The following is a 17,236-nucleotide window of genomic DNA, read 5'->3' as shown; positions in this document are numbered from 1 at the left end:
TATGTATGTATATATTATATTTTTAAAAATATAAAAATATATAAATATATATTTTATAATAAAAATTCAGGTGGAATTTTTAATCAGTCCTTTGTGTGTCTCATATGAACCACTCTGAGGAACAGTAGAGACAATTCTTTCCCATTGATTGGAGATCCAATCTGTTCGGTTAGAAACAGCAGTTTCAACCCGGATTGCTATAAACATCTGAAACCCAAATCATCAACCTGAGCTGTTTCTTACCAAATAAGGAGATCAACTCTTTACTTTGTAACGACTCTCTAGTTTAAACTAGGAAGCTGGCAAGGAAAATCGAATTCATCTCACATATACCAAATCCCATCAAACTCTGGCTGAATCCTCTGTGCTGTACGGCTGGTATTTTCATCTCAAAAACTTTGGGAAAAGACAGTCAAAGGATATGTGCAAGTTGGGGGGTCATCTGTAATTTCATCATGCCAGAGGCTGACAAGAAGCTGATGAGTTCAAAACTAGCCTGGACTACCTAGAGAACCTTCTCTCTAAAAGCCAATAAATATAAATAAATAAATAAATAAATAAATAAATAAATAAATAAATAAAATAGATATGCAGAGCAATGGCGTTAGCTAGATAGCAACTGCACTCGCTGAGAGAAGATGTTTCCAGAAAAGTGGGCTTCTTTTTGGTTCCTCAGAGATGTTCTAGCTTTGGGTGCCTGGATGTCAGTTAGTTCTTCCAACTTCAGTTTGTCTGGGTGGATGGTACTGTGTGTCGGTCATGGGAAGACAGAGATGGTACACTGGGCTGTTCTCTCCACAGGTGCCGGCTACTTCATGTTCTTCAATACCAGCTCGGGGGTAAGAGGAGAGGCAGCCCTTCTGGAGTCTCGGACCCTTTACCCCAAGAGGAAGCAGCAGTGTTTGCAGTTTTTTTATAAGATGACAGGAAGCCCTGCAGACAGATTTGAAGTCTGGGTGAGAAGGGACGACAACTCGGGCAAGGTGCGACAGCTGGCCAAGATCCAGACCTTTCAAGGTACGGAGAGCAGTCACAGAAGGACTGGCTTGTGAAACCCCGGGGCCGTGGTCTTCTTTCTACTGCTTCTCTCTCCTGTCACCCATTCTGCCCTCCTCTGGCTCTCTCCTCCTCCTCCTCAGCTTCCTCCAAATCTCCCTCACATTCTTCTGACATGTTTTATTAGAAGGTTTTAAGGCCTGGAAAGTGAAGGGTTTAGGTGAAGCTCAAAGATACTTTCAGAAGACATCGGGTAAATACACAAGTCTAAGAAAAGTAGGTGATTCTGAGGAGGAGAGAAGAAAGGGAAGCAATTGGCCGTTAAGTAACTGTAACTGCTTTTGTTTCTGTTTCAGGAAAGCAAATAACGTCATTATGTAAAATCCCGAAGTACTTTAAGACCTCACAAGTGGGCTCTGGCTACTTCAGCATTTTAAATAATGATGAGAACATGAGCCATTATTATGCGCTGAGTTGTTCTGTTTGTTTCGGGGGGGGGGGGTCAGAAGGAAAATCTTTGACTGCTCGGGTAGATAGTGAGGGTCTTCAGACTCAGCTCCTTAAAGCTAAATATTTCTATTTGTTGTTGTTGTTGTTGTTGTTGTTGTTGTTGTTGTGGCAGCGAGTCTTTCTGAATAAGGAAAGTGGGCTTTGATGTTTTCCCTACCCAAAAAAGAGTTTCTCCAAGTGAGCCCTAGAAGGTAAATACTGTTTGCATTATATAAAACAGACTGCCACTCTCGAAAGCAGCTTGCTGTTCCAGGCTGTAATTAGTTGAAGCTAATTTGGTGGAAGGATGTCAGCAAGACACCTTTCATTTTTTTTTCTTTAATAATTAAAAGTTTATTGCAATTTGTATTGAACACAAAAAGCATTACACAGTGAGATTAGCCAGACCCACATAGCATTTTTATTAAAGCATATATTAAAGAAAGCCTTTAAAAGTAAGGAACATTGAAAATGAAAACATGCTGTAAATACAGTTCAATCAATGGACCGACTGTTTCCCCCTCCCACACTCCCCGAAATGCCGAGCTCACTCTGCAAATGCTACCAGGAAGCATGAAAACCATTCCAGGTGGAATTTAGGTCCTTAAACGATTTGGCTTCCCGTAGGGCGTCTCTGTAAGGCATAGTGTGTAAATGGATCTTGAAATCAGAGCATTCTATGCTTGTCCTGTCGGTGACACTTATCTAAAAGTTGAGTAAAACTTGGCAAAAATGGGGTATTCATCATTTACCATCATCTTGGAGTAGCTTGTAGCTTTTGTGAAACGCCCATTTTTTAATATGTTTTAATCCAAATTTTATGATTACATAAAATGTGTCTATGAATATACTTATCAATGTGCAAAATATAGGTCTATAAGATTTTTATATATAAACTAAATTACAAGATGTTTACATACAAATATGAGTGTAAATACTCTCACATATGTATACATACAGAGCTTATGTTTATAGTGAGGCCAGGACCTGTAATAGATGACAGTTCTGCACTACCACAGACAAAGTTTGGCTCAAACAATCGAGGTATCACTACCACCTGACTGATTCAGGGAAACCTGACACTTAGGTAAAAACCTGAAATTTTCATTTAAAAAGTCTGTGCTCATGTGGCCCAGCGTCTAGGGTCTGTCTACTCCTACCCTGACCCATATTCCAACCTCAAAACATAAGAACCCATAGCTGCGGATGCTAACTTTAAATATCACAACAAGTGACTGGGCAAAGCTGCCTAGTGCATCTGCAATAACGCCTCTGTTAGGAGCCACCATGAAGAGTGAGCGGGTGCGTGTCCCTGGCTCATCAACTGTTGCCACCAACTGTCACCAAGTTTCTTTTTTCCTCAGGAGACTCTGATCACAACTGGAAAATTGCTCACGTAACACTCAACGAAGAAAAGAAATTTCGCTATGTTTTCCTGGGTACCAAAGGTGACCCTGGTAACTCAGGTGGCGGTCTTTACCTTGATGACATCACTCTGGCAGAGACCCCCTGCCCTGCAGGGGTTTGGACCATCCGGAATATCTCCCAGGTCCTCGAGAACACAGTGAAAGGGGACAAGCTCGTGAGCCCTCGGTTCTACAATTCTGAGGGTTATGGTGTGGGGGTGACCTTGTACCCCAATGGTAGAATCACCAGTAACTCTGGCTACCTGGGACTCGCTTTTCACTTGTACAGTGGGGATAATGATGCGATTCTGGAGTGGCCAGTGGAAAACAGACAGGCCATAATGACCATACTGGACCAGGAACCTGATGCCAGGAACAGGATGTCCCTGAGCTTGATGTTCACTACCTCCAAGGACCAAATATCTTCACGTAGGTGATTTGAGAACAAGAATTGCCCCTGAGTCTAGGATGGCCAGAAGAGTTGTAAAAGATAGTATCATTCTTCGTACTTTCCCCTTGTGCATAGCAATGACACAGTGATATGAATGTACAATTATAGGTTGTTTTTCGTGTGTGTGTGTGTGTGTGTGTGTGTTTGAGAGAGAAAAAGACAGAGAAACAGAGAGGGAGAAGGAGAGGGAGAGGGAAATGGAGAGGAGGAAGAGAAAGAGAGAGAGAGAGAGAGAGAGAGAGAGAGAGAGAGAGAGAGAGAGAGAGAGAGAGAGAGTTTTAACAAAGCCCTTCATGCTCATCAAAGACAAATTGGAAGGTACAGCTAACAAGACTCTATGACCCTCTTCCCTCTGCAGCTATAAATGGCTCTGTCATCTGGGACAGGCCATCCAAGGTGGGAGTCTATGATAAGGACTGTGATTGTTTTAGAAGCATTGACTGGGGCTGGGGTCAGGCCATCTCCCACCAGCTGCTGATGAGAAGAAATTTTCTTAAAGACGACAGCCTCATCATCTTCGTGGACTTTAAAGGTACTTGGTTAGACTTCCTGGGTCAATAATCTTAGGCTCTGACTGGTCTATTGATTTGCATTGATTTTAAAACAAGTCAGGAGACTAAAAATCTCTTTTTATTTTTATTTTTTAGGATAAGGTTGTTATATATATATATATATATATATATATATATATAAAAGATAGGGTTATAATAGCCATATTTTACTTGTTTGGTCAAGAATTTATATTTTTATATAATGTTTTGAATATGTTGTTTGATTGACACATAAAAATTACAGAGTCATGCAGAATATATCATGTGATACATTGGCACATCTATCCATTGTGTGATCAGCAACCCAGGGAAAGTGTATCTAACTCTTCAAACATCTATAATTTCTTTGCAGTAAAAGCTATAATCTTTAACGCTTCCTGAGAGAAACCAGAATTTCATCTTTTTGAAGTGTTATTTTTGTGATAATTGATCAGCTATGACAGTTTGCTGACTTCAGTTTAGCCTCGGTCTATCTACCGTTGACTAGCATATGATTCTCTTTTTTTGCAAATTCAGTAAGGAATAGTAGGACAGGATTATTTTACAATGAGAGAGCTGGCATCCGGACAAAAAGCCACTTTTCTATGTAACGTGGTATTTATGAACGAGAGAGGCAGCCCAGAGAACTTCCAGAAGTGGGTGCCCAACAGAGTCAGTCATTAATCTTGACTTCTTTCACCGCCATGGCCTGGGTCCTGAAGACCTCACCCACCTGAACCGGACTGAAGTGCCCACTTCAACCCGCAGCATGATGTCCCGAGGCCTCCTCCTGGAAGGCCAGGAGTCTCCTGCCTTGGGAGAAAGCTCTAGGAAAGCCATGCTGGAAGAATCCCTGCCAAGCAGCCTGGACCAGAGACACCCCAGCAGACAGAAGCGCTCGGTGGAGAACACTGGCCCCATGGAGGACCACAACTGGCCACAGTACTTCAGAGACCCCTGTGACCCAAACCCTTGCCAGAATGAAGGCACCTGTGTGAACATCAAGGGAATGGCCAGCTGCAGGTAGGCTCTAAGGCCAAGGGTGGCAGGTAGGGGCTGGGTTAACATAGCTTTGCTGTTTAAGAGGAGGAGGAGGTGTTAGCTGGTGAAGCGCTTGCTGCCCAGTTTGAGGACTTGGGCTTGGGTCTCTAGCACCCACGTACAATGTCAGAGCATAGTGACACCCATCTGTGACCTCAGTGCTAGGAAGGTGGAGAAAGGAATCTCCGTGGAGCCCATTGGCCCGCCAACCTATCTAAATCAGCCAGCTTGGGTTCCGAGAGAGACCCTGTCTCAAAGAATAAGGTGAAGAGCCAACCGAAGAAGTCATTGCTTCTCAATGTCTCGCTCTGGCAACATGCATGCAAACACATATCAGACACATGCACACACACACCCGGGCACACACATGCACACACACTCGCTAACATACACACACCACATATACGTGTGAAAGAACATGGCAATGAGCACATTATATAAGAGATGTTGGCCTTGACTATGGCCTCACACATGGCCAGAGGGGCTTTTGTGACCTAGGGGCTTTCTGCTCCGAGAATCAAGATCAAACTAGAATCTTCATGGATGGCAGATGTTTTATTAATTATTTCTTAGTAGTAGAAGTACTAGTTTTAGAATTCATCGGTTCTGCCCCCATTATTATGTCTTCAATAACATTAATGGGAACACCTGATTATCATAATCTGATTATTACACATCCCTCTCAGCATTATACAACATGACCTGGTTTTATCTTGTGACCCAGATCTTCTTTCTTTCATCTAGCATATCAGGGAAGATGAACATACAAAGAATAATTTGTCCCAAGTTATCCAGATAATAAACGCCAGAGCTGAGACTTGCATAGATGCCTGCCCATGCAATTTTTTTGTGCCTCGGATTTCTTTTTCTCACGTTCGCACAGCAACCTTAAGAACACATCACCAACAAGCCTGTGTGGTGAGAGGACCACCATTGCAGTAGGCAGGATGAAAGGAGATGCAGGAGGCATACTGTGTGATACCCCACACACGCAGCTCTCCTCTCAGTTCTTCTCATCTCCACTTTGTGTTTTCTTTTGAATTTTTACTTGGAAATAACTTGAGGCTTGTAGGTACGCCAACTCTTCACAAATACTACCGATTTCCCCGTGTCCTTAAAAATCTACTTCTCGTGTGAACATCTCACACAACCACGTTTAAGCTAGACAAGGCAAGACTTGAACATCATCAGCACGATGCTATGGGCCAGGCAGCAGACCTCATTTAGATCCTACCACGTTTCCCTCAGGGTTCCCTTTCTATTCCAGGACATCATGGATGCATCTAGTTCCGTGTCTCTTTCAACTTGAGAGCATCCTTGTCGTTCATCACTTTGACATATTTGAAGGGTGATGACATTTATTTCATAACATTTTCCCTTGTTATTGCTGTGTTGACTTATGATTTTTTTTTTCAAGATTAGATGGAGCTTATGTTTAGGTACCAGAGGCAAAGAGTTCTTTGCATTCATTATCTTAACTGTTCCCGGGGGCATTTTATCACCCTAGATAGGGTACCAATAACAGATCAAAGACAGGAGCCTGCTAGGTTCTCAGACACCACATCCCAGTAAAGACTCCTAGCTGCCCTTGTCCCAGAAGGAAAGCCAGGAGTTGCCAGCCGTGTACCAAAGGGTCTCTCTATTCAGGCTCAGCTTCAGGTGTGAAGCGCCAGTCATGTCACCTGACAATTATTTATGCTTCTTTAGCTTAAATGACAGATGGTGAGAATGGCGGGATGATAGACCCCTACCTCAATAGGCCATGGGGTGGCTCCATGAATTGATACATGTGAAGCCCATGGGTGAGCTGGAAGTGCTCTGCAATTATTTTCTACTATTATTGCTATTACTGGTGGTGGCGGGGATGGGGGTGTTGCTACAAAGCACCCGAGGTCCAGGTGGTTTCTACTCTCTGTGTCCTGTTCCACAGGTGTGTCTCTGGGCAGGCCTTCTTCTACGCTGGGGAGCGCTGTCAGGCCATGCATGTACATGGCAGCTTGCTGGGCCTGCTCATTGGCTGCATCGCTGGCTTGATCTTCTTGACTTTTGCCACATTCTTCAACACTTACCGAAAGCTGCAGGAGCGAGCAGCTTCCCACGGATGTCCAGCCAGACTTTCCCTTCCTGTGGTCAGAACACTTGGGGAGTAGTTTTCACCAAACATGTTGAGAGGGCCTCCAAAACCAAAACCCCAAACCTCCTGTGGGGCTCCGGCCACTCCATCCCTGTATGGTTCTGCTATCCTTCTGTGAATTCCTGGCGAATCCACTGCGTCCTGACAAGAGTCATCACATTTCATTATAAACGCCTTGTTTACTTCTCCCCTTAAATCACAAAGTCTAGTTGGGTAGGGGCACGAGTCACCCTCAGCCATGACACTGACCCCAGTGCTAGAAGTGTGACTGACTGGTGTATTGTGGGTACGCAGTAAGCATTAAATGAATGAACCAATAAGCGAGTCTTTTGTTTCTACTTTGTATCATGAAACATATGATTAAGTCTATATGTATGTGTGTTAGAACTGAATACTCAGTTTTGATCAGATGCAGGTAGTATCTTGTGAAATCATCTCACAGATTCCTCTGGTCAGCTGGGTTTCCACGTCATGGACTTTTTTTTCTTGCTCTGGTTTTAAGGAAAAAGCTTAATAAAACCACTAAAGATGCAATATGTGTACTTTATGTCCCCAGTGGTGTGTGTGTGTGTGTGTGTGTGTGTGTGTGTGTGTGTGTACCCAAAGAACTCTTTTTCCTGTTCTAAAATGTTAAAGTTTATTTGTGGACTGGAGATGTATCTGAGCTTGTGGAATGTTTGCTTAACAAGCATAAAACCCAGGGTTGCTCCCCCCAGGTCTTTACAACTTGGTAGCCCTTATCTGTAATCCACTACTCTGGGCAGAGGCAGGAAGATCAGGAGTTCAAGGTCATCCTCAAGTTCAAGTACCAACAAAGGCTACATGAGACCCTGCATCATGATGATGATGGCGACGGCGGCGGTGGTTTACTTTCTGTGGTATCCATGTATAACTGTATTATATTGTTGTATTACATTAGCAGACCAAAGGCATCAGGTAGAACTTTATCATTTTTTATTTTATTTTAAAATTTTTTATTACTTTTATTTTTTTTCACAGTCTGGTCTTTGCCCTCCCTCCCACAGTTACTCATCTCATTCCTCCTCCCTTCCTTCTCCAAGAGAATGTCACCCCACCCACCCCTGCCAGGCTTCCCAACTCCCTGGGGCCTCATGTCTCTCAAGTGTTAGAAACATCTAAGACTTAGGGTGCTGAGCTGGGAATTCTGGGAAGGGCACATTAGCCCAAGGTAGATGAGGGGGAGGTCACCCAGTAATTATGTCAATAAGACAAGTTGAAATGGAAGAACTGGATGTGTCTGTGTTTTTCATCCGCAGATCTAATAATCTCTGGCCTGGGGCTGGGGCTGGGCTGGGGCTGGGGCTGGGGCTGGGGCTGGGGCTGGGGCTGGGGCTGGGGCTGGGGCTGGGGCTGGGGCTGGTAGCACAGTCCATTTCCAGAGTTTAGGTGAGGTAGCAAAAGCTGCATGCAACAGGTATTCTCTAACTAGAGTCTGCAAAGCATGCCAGAGTGCACTCCCCCCCCCCCACACCCCTCAGGAGCAGTTGATACCCGTGGCATAGCCCCACACTGGGGTATCCAGTTTGGTTTGACTGCAGTGGCCTAGTGATCTGCATTTGTCGCAGGTTGCCAGGTGCTGCTGGTCTCCTCCACCTTAAGAGATAACTGTTGTGCTAGTGAATAGGAAGCAGTCAGCGAGTCAGGCATCCTGGATGCAGGCTTGAAGCAAATAGCCAGCTAGTCATGCCTTAAATTGCTTAAGCTGGGGGCTGGTGAGATGGCTCAGTGGGTGAGAGCACCCGACTGCTCTTCCAAAGGTCCGGAGTTCAAATCCCAGCAACTACATGGTGGCTCATAACCATCCATAACAAGATCTGATGCCCAATAAATAAATAAATAAATAAATAAATTGCTTAAGCTGTTCTTTGGCTTAACTGATCGCTTAACTGATCACTGATTCCAATCCTGCTACTCAGTCTTACCATCTCAAGGTTTATGTAGCAATCAGAAAAATCCATCCACGGTTCAGAACCTGGTTCAGAACCCATGGTCTGGCTTGATCAGCCAATGGAAGCCTCTACTTACTGGAGGGAGATCAGGGGCCAAATGGGGTCCTAGTTTAAGTTGGTTAGATGCGTTCTGGTAATTCAGCCTCTGTGATGGTTTGTATATGCTCAGCCCAGGGTGTGGCACTATTAGAAGGTGTGGCCCTGTTGGAGTAGGCGTGTGTGTCACTGTCCTAGCTGCCTAGAAGCCAGTATTCTGCTACCAGTCTTCTGATGAAGATGCAGAACTCTCAGCTCCTCCCGCGCCACGCCTGCCTGGATGCTGCCGTGTTCCCACCTGGATGATAATGGACTGAACCTCTGAAGATGTAAGCCAGCCCCGATTAAATGTTCTCCTTACAACCGTTGCCTTGGTCGTGGTGTCTGTACACAGCGGCAAAACCCTAAGTAAGACAGCTTCACCAATACAACGAGCATGTCGAGTATTCTTCACCCCTGTAGTAAGCGCCCCCCCGTGTTACTTGTTTCACGTTCTTTTCTTTCTCCCTCCTTCTCTCTTTTTTTCTCTCTTTCTTCAAACAGGAGCTTGTGTAGACCAGACTAGACTCAATTTCAAGGTGATCCTCCTGTCTCAGCTTCTCAAGTACTTGGATCACAGGTGAGGACCACCGTGCCCACCTTCATATTTCCTACACTATCATTGTTTTGAGATTTAATGGCATTTCGTGGGCTTTAACCTAGTGTGGTTGTGTTTTAAAACTGATTGAGAATTTCAGGACATGAAAACAGCATGTTGTGATTGAACCCATCCTCATTCCCTTCCTGGTAACTCCCCACCCTCTATGGAATCCACTTTATGCCACTCGTATGTGTGTGGGGGGGAGTAGAACTGTCCACTGAAGAGTGGACAGGCCTATCCGGGACACAACTCTGAAGAAAACTGGCCGCCTCTCCTAGCAGCCATCAATTGCCAAGATGCAGTTAGGAGTGGGACTTGGTGAGCCCCGCCCCGTTCCGCACTGGAATTTGCCTGGCTTTCTTAGACTACTGATAAAGGTCTTCAGATGATAACTAACAAGTATCAGAGTGACTGTTTTTTTTCTAGCAGCACCCTGGGTAGTGCCTCCTCTGGGGAACATTGACTTCAGTGGTGGCATATCCCTGCAGAAAATCGCTTTTAACCCATTTATAAATAAATCGTAGCCTAAACCCCTTTGCACGTGAATCCCTCCTTTTTCTGCTAGATGACACTGTCCACCGTATGGCCTGACAGAATCTCAGGAACACCAGGTCTAGTGCCTGCTCTCGAGTAAAACTGAGAAGCGTGAGAGAGAACAGGTGGAGCAGACAGGCCACAGGTCACTCAGGGACAGCGTCTGTCATTCTCCACGGGTTTCAGAAGAGTATCAGAAGCCAGACATTTGCAAAGAAGCTTTGAAATGTGAGCTAGTTGCTATCTGACACTGCCTAGAACCTTTTCTCCCTTGGTTTTCTTTACTCTGGATACTGTCTTTTGTCTACCTTGTCATCTATTTGTATTGCGACATGTTCGTGAAGACAGCGAAAATGGCTCAAAACTGTCGGTCACTGCAGCTCCAGGGGACCTAACCGTATCTCTCTTCTGCCCTCAGAGGCGCCTGCAGGCTGTTGCACGTTCTCACACTCAGAAACAAACAAGTCTGTTTGTTTATCTGTTTTAAGATGTACCCTGTTTATCCTATGGTGAGTACAATTTGCCAGACTGTTGAAAACCCTTTCGAGGGAGAATTAGAGATAGTGAGTACAATGCTCATGACTGACCTTTAATAAATACTGATGTAAAAGGAAAGATGACAAGAAAGAGTTGACAGTGGCAGTCAGTCCAACAGGGTGTGTACCGCATGTGTGTATTCGTAAGTACTGATGAGAAGGGTTTGACACAGGAGGTCACAGGGTGTGTTCGCACATGAGGGAGCACATGAATGTGTCTGTAAGAGACAAACCTCAAAGCGAGCCTCGGGTCTAGGGGCAGGCACTGTCCTTCCCAGCCTTCCTCGCTGTTACCCAGGGTCAGTCCTAGATCCCAGAGTGATCTGAGACATGAACTCATTTGGGTCTCAGCTTCCCTCAGGGCCTAGGACAAACTTAGGACAATTGGATCCATGTGTGACCCACCAGCTCCAGGGAAATTAGCAATGCTTTAAGATTTCCCTCACCAAGAGAATTAGGAAAAGGAGAAGTCTGGCCAGGAGGGGAGGTGCGGTGCGTGTTGAGACTCTCAGGACCTAGGAGACAGAAGGCGGGAGAGTCAAGGCTGCAAACAGTTCAGTTACACGGTAAGTTTGGGACCAGCGCCAAGCTATGTGTAACCCTGTCTCCAAAACCAAAAAGCAAACAATTAACAGAGCAGAGTCTAAAGACATTGGGTGGAGGACACAAAGAGAGTTCTGGAAGCAGAGGCAGGTTCTCAGCCATAGCCAAAATGCCTACCAATGATTTTCTCAGGAACAGAAACCAGTAAACCCTAGCTGTCCATATAGCCATAAGTGCATCTTCCAGAAGCTTCCCCCTCCCATTCTTGCTCTCCCCCCATCTCTCCCTCTCCCCTACAGGAGGTGGGGCACATGTCCAAGCTTGTCTGGCAGACCAGAAATATTAATGTTGCCCGTAAGCATCTCTTGGCCTTACTTTTAGTCTTGGCTCACACATCCTTAGTGACTTCCTTTATCCCAAGAACCGATAAAAGCTGAAGGCCAGAAGGGAAGCTGCCCTGAGGGTGGGGAGGAGGTGAGTCTGGGGGAAAAAAAAAAAATCAAAGAAAGAGGAAGTTTCAAAATTCCTGACTATGGCATGGAGCCAGTATATGTGGTCTATGGAGCAGCTTACTCAAGAACTTCTTTGTGTGAAATAAAACTTACTGACACAAACACATAATTTCTGCCCGACGCAGTGGTAGCTGCAGGGCCAGCACACATCTGAGGCTTAGCCAGTCGCAATGCCTCCAACTGCATCTGTGTTAGCCTCAGAGATGTCTTTTCTCCCAGGTTTGTCTTGGAATGAAATAAACGTGTGGTGTGGAGGGAGGTGGAGTCACCGAAGGAGACCTGAGAACTCCGAGGCCAGTACTTGAGCCCTGAGCTCTCTGTGTCTGAACCTATAAACCCCAGTGGATGGGAGCCCACAAGTCCCCAATTTTGCTTAAACGTGTTTCATCTGTGGGTCTGCCCTCATTTGTTAGTGAGAGCCTTTGGTCGATGCTGCTGATGTGGCATAACTGAGTCACAAGTGAAGACAGAAAATAATAGAATCGATGTAAGGATTAAACAAGTTGAGTGCCATGTAAGATCTCTGAAGCTTACCAGACTCTCGAAGTGTTTTATGAATTTGTCTTCCATTCTGTCTTGAATGCACGGGCTAGTTCGTGTCATTACCAAAGTTATTGTGTGCTTGCAGCAGAAAGAGGTTCTCTAGCCTCCAGACCCAGCTTGGTGGCCTCTAGGGGAGGGCATGTCCGTGTTCTCTCACGGAATGGTGCCTTGTAGGTCAACCACCCTTCCATGGACAGCCACCCACCCAGAAGTATATGAGCATATAAACTGGAGTCAGTGTGCTACTGAAACAAGCAAACCAAAAAACATGGAAGACATGAAGTTGGGGTGTTACATTGGGGTAGGGGTGAATCTGGGGAGAGTTACAGGGAGACATTGGGAATGTGACCAAATCACCCTCAAATATGATCAAAACACATTGTATAAAATTCTCGATAAAAATGTCATTTCTCTTTGAGCTTCTTTTCTTTCTTTCTTTCTTTCTTTCTTTCTTTCTTTCTTTCTTTCTTTCTTTCTTTCTTTCTTTCTTTCTTTCTTTCTTTCTTTCGTATGTGTGTGTGTGTAAATGCTCATATAGCTATATGGAAGGTCCATGTTGGGTGTCTTTTCTGAACTCTTTCCACTTCTCATGTCCTTAAGCTTGCAGGAAAAGCACTTTACAGACTGAGCCACCTTCCCAGCCCCTGACATTCTTTTCAAAGACCCCTAACCATAAATTAAATATGGAAGTGTAGAAGGTATATGTTTTTATCATTTATTTTATGATTTGTGGAAATTCTATCTGAGCCTCGGAATATTCACAGGGAATGTCTCAAAATGACAATGGCTGACTTAATTTGGTTTTTGGCTAGGCTTCAGGTTCTGATCTCTTTGTTAGCTCTGTAGGAATCCCTCAGAGAGGGATTCCAATGCCGGAGAGAGATTGTACCAATGCCAGCAACATCATGACCACCATTATTTGTGGAAACTGAGTCACAAGGGTGACTTCCTAAGTCATCAGCCTCTGTGGGCCACACAAGGTAGGAAAACTCACAGACACACTTCCAGGCAGCCCACTACCAGGCTTTCAGTCAGGGGTCAGCACCAGTCACGTCATCGTCACCCGACTGCCCATGAAAGTGAAGCAAGAGTCAAATGATGCAGGCCTTGCTTCAGCCTGGGAAAAGATGGAGGAGGCAACTCTGTTAGCACAGTGTCTCAAACCTCACATTTCATTTGAAATGAAGTGGTTTCTGGGAAATCACATTTTCCTTCTCCATGGTAGCCAACCACCTGAGATTGCTTGATAGATCTGTGCCAAGAAAAAAAAAATCCACATCAAAGCCACACAGGAAGTTCACTTGAATGACAGCTAGGAATGAAAATGTTAAGGGGTGGCCATGCTGCTGTGTTTGGTGGAGTCCACTCGGTGGCTAACCGGAAGTCTACCATTAATGCCATTCTTTCAGACTAACAAAGGAAGCTGAACATGGTGGCAAATGTCAGAAACATTTGCCACCTGAATAAAATCACAAACTGAAAATAAGCTTGAGTGGGATTTAACTTGGGCCTGGGAAGGCGATTCAGCAGTTAAGAGTACTGGCTGCTCTTCCGGAAGACCCATGTTTGATTGCCAGCAGCCACATCTAACGTGCTAATAATCGCCTGTAGCTTCAGTTCCAGAGGAGCCGTGCCATTTTCTGGCCTTCCTGGGTACCAGGCACACATGTGGTATACAGACATACATGCAGGCAACACACACACACACACACACACACACACACACACACACACACATTTAAATAAATACAATTAAGACAACTTGTCTACCTTATTTTCCTCCACATAGTCTTCTCTCTCTCTCTCTCTCTCTCTCTCTCTTTCTCTCATTTTTGTGGCCTAACAACCCATCCTCCTATGCAAGCCCGCTTGCACCAAAGCAATGACAGTAAGTTGAAACACAGCCGGGTTCCCACGACTGTGGGAACTTTCAGCAAGTTGCTAATGTCTCTGTTTACTTTTCTCAGTCTGGAAAATGAAGAGGAGGAGAATATTTACTTATGTCTCCATTCGCTTTCTATCACTGTGGCAAAGACCTGGCCAGAAGCTTATAAACCCTGATCGCAGTTCATCACTAGGGGAAGCCAAGGCAGGAACTAAAGCAGACCTCAGAGGGATGCTGCTTATGGCCCTCCTGCCAGGCTTGTGTTTAAGCTACCTTATTTATGTCTATGAGTACACTGTGGCTGTCTTCAGACACACCACAAGAGGGCATCGGATCCCGTGACAGATGGTTGTGAGCCACCATGTGGTTGCTGGGATTTGAACTCGGGACCTCTAGGAAGAGCAGTCAGTGCCCTCAACCATTGAGCCGTCTCTCCAGCCCCTCAGCTATCTCCCAGGGCCATAGGGATGTCTCTGCCCACGGTAGGATGAACCATCTTTCATCAATCGACAATCGAGAAAACGTCCCATGGACTTGCCAACGTGCCGATCCAGTGTGAGCATTTTCTTAACTGAGGTTTCCTTTTCCCAGATGGTCCCAGCTTATAGTGAGTTGACAAAAACTAACCAGCACAATTGTCCCCTTGTAAAATTGTCACACAAACATCCTAATCAAACCGATCTCATATTAATCTCACTATATTAAACAAACTCTTAGAAGTCCCCTTGTCTTTAAAATTCTCAACATTTTAAAAGAGTCCAAGTTCTCTTTTTAAAAAACCTAATGGCTCCGTCAGGAGTGGTGGCACAAGCCTTTAATCCTAATACTTGGGAGACAGAGACAGGCGGATCTCAGAGGTTGATGCCAGCCTGGTGGTCCACAGAGCCAGTTCCAGGACAGTCAGAACTATAAAAAGAAATCCTTTCTCAAAAGAAAAAAAAATAAATCTGATGTCTCTTTGAAAGTCTAAATGCACTCAACTGTGGGCTTCGGTAAAACCAGAAACAAGTTAAATATCTTTTATTCCAAGAAGGAAAAACCAGGACACAATTACAATAAAAGCTAAACAAAACCAATATCCAGTAGTCTAAATCAAATCCTGTAGTTCAATATACAGCATCCGGGATTCCCAAGCTTCAGGGCTCCAATCACTCCATCTCTGCCATGTGAAATGCAAACAGTTTGGCTCATAGACTCGGGTCTGTTCTACTCAACAGCTGTGTCTGTCCTTGGTGACCACCCGACAACCTCGGCTCCTCCAACATGCTGGGGTCTTCCCTGAAACCGAGGCTGTTCCTTTACTAATGGTCTCTTCTCTTTTCAGGGACAACCACTCTGCAATGTGGTGGCAAGCCTCAACCTCTCTCCCTGGTCTTTCCAGTCCTGGGGTTTCCACTGCAAATAAGGCTTCACCTTCCTTCCCCGGTGGCTTCTTTTGGACTCTCTGTAGGGACTCTAATCCTACCACACAGTGCCAAGTCCCAGATACATCCTATGACTCCTACAATCTTGAAGGTTTTTTTTTTTTTTTTTTTTTTTTTTTTTTAATGAACCTAAACCAATGCAACCTGGGAGACTCTCACGGATTATCAAGTTTACTGCCAGCATAAGATAACGTGTCCTGGCCCCATCTGGACCACAGGTCTGTGTGTTGACCCCAAGAAAATATTCAGAGATTTCAGCACAGTCGCGTTGTTCTCTTCTTAATAACAGTCGATCTCATAGCCTCAGCTGACCCCAGTAAGGCTTCTGGGACCCTGGCATCTTGCTAATCATAGCTGACTGTTCAACCACAGCTGACCAGTCTAAATTTGGATTAGAAACCACAGGTTTCTAATCCAAATATACCATACATGGTCCCATCTTAGGGTTTCTGTTGCTGTGATAAAACACCATGGCCATAAACAACTTGGGGAGGAGAGTGTTGAGTTAATGTCGTTTACATCGCTAAGGTCATGCTCTGTTGCTGAGCCAGGTTGGGGCAGGAACCTGAAAGCAGGGGCTAGTTAGTGCAGAGGCTGTGGAGGAGTGCTGCTGACTGGCTTGCTCCTCACTTGTTTAGCCTGATTTCATAGTGTCCTCAGGACTACCTGCCCACCAGTGGCACTACTCGCAACAGACTGTCTCCTCCCGTAGACTTGCCTACAATCAGATCTTTTGGAAGAATTTTCTTAACTCAGAGTCCCTCTTCCAAGATGCCCCTAGCTTGCTTCGGATTCACACAAATCAACCGGAGTAGGCCCTGATAAGTCTTTGCTTCACTGTGAAACCTCACAGACCAGGCCTCCATCATCTGCAGAGCTCCCACAGAACGACAGCCCATCCAGCTTTGAGTACCCAATGGCATTTCAGCTGAAAAATCTCAAACCCTCCTGAACAACATGGTTTGGGATTGCTAGAGTTGTATGCCTCTTCTTGGCGTGGTTTGCATATTAAGCTTTGCCTTTTACTGAGATTTTGTTATTTGGTAAACAAATATCCCACGAAAGAGGAAAGGTGGGGCCGGGCGTGGTGGCGCACACCTTTAATCCCAGCACTTGGGAGGCAGAGGCAGGCGAATTTCTGAGTTTGAGGCCAGCCTGGTCTACAAAGTGAGNAGATGAGAGAGGGGAGAGAGGAGAGAGAGGGGGAGAGAGGGGAGAGAGAGAGAAGAGAGAAAAGATGAATGAGAATGCAAAGGCCAGAAGAGGCAATCTTGGGTGCTTGAGTTGCAAGCAGTAAAAAGACATGCAAACAGAGAAACAAACAAAAAAAAAAAAAAAAAAAAAAAAGAGGAAAGGTGGGAGATCTATTCTTTGGGGGTGGAGCCAACATCTCAAGGCTCATGAGATCTGCCTCTCACGCACTAGGAAGTTATCTGTCTCATTCCATAAAACCAATTCCATTTATCCCTCTCCCTCTGCTCCAAGTGCTAGCCATCCCACACGGGAACACGTTTACTTCTCTTCTTGGTTCCTGCACTGGCCATGTGTGCTCAGAGGCCAGATGAG

The 17,236-nt window shown here is 45.1% G+C and overlaps 1 protein-coding gene across 1 annotated transcript in view; it reads left to right on the top strand.

The window, feature by feature from the left end:
- The window catches only part of Mep1a (meprin A subunit alpha), a 25,576-nt gene extending 17,995 nt beyond the window's left edge, over positions 1-7,581 (top strand). Inside the window, exons 10-14 of the mRNA XM_021218227.1 lie at positions 802-1,017; positions 2,850-3,320; positions 3,701-3,874; positions 4,595-4,895; positions 6,844-7,581. Coding sequence (XP_021073886.1) covers positions 802-1,017; positions 2,850-3,320; positions 3,701-3,874; positions 4,595-4,895; positions 6,844-7,063 — 1,382 coding nt within the window. The 3' untranslated portion in view covers positions 7,064-7,581. The remainder of the gene's footprint in view (positions 1-801; positions 1,018-2,849; positions 3,321-3,700; positions 3,875-4,594; positions 4,896-6,843) is intronic.
- The last annotated feature ends 9,655 nt before the right edge of the window (positions 7,582-17,236 follow it).

The sequence above is a fragment of the Mus pahari genome, chromosome 18 (assembly GCF_900095145.1).
Source record: "Mus pahari chromosome 18, PAHARI_EIJ_v1.1, whole genome shotgun sequence".
NCBI lineage: Eukaryota > Metazoa > Chordata > Mammalia > Rodentia > Muridae > Mus > Mus pahari.
This window is presented reverse-complemented; position numbering and strand designations above follow the sequence as displayed.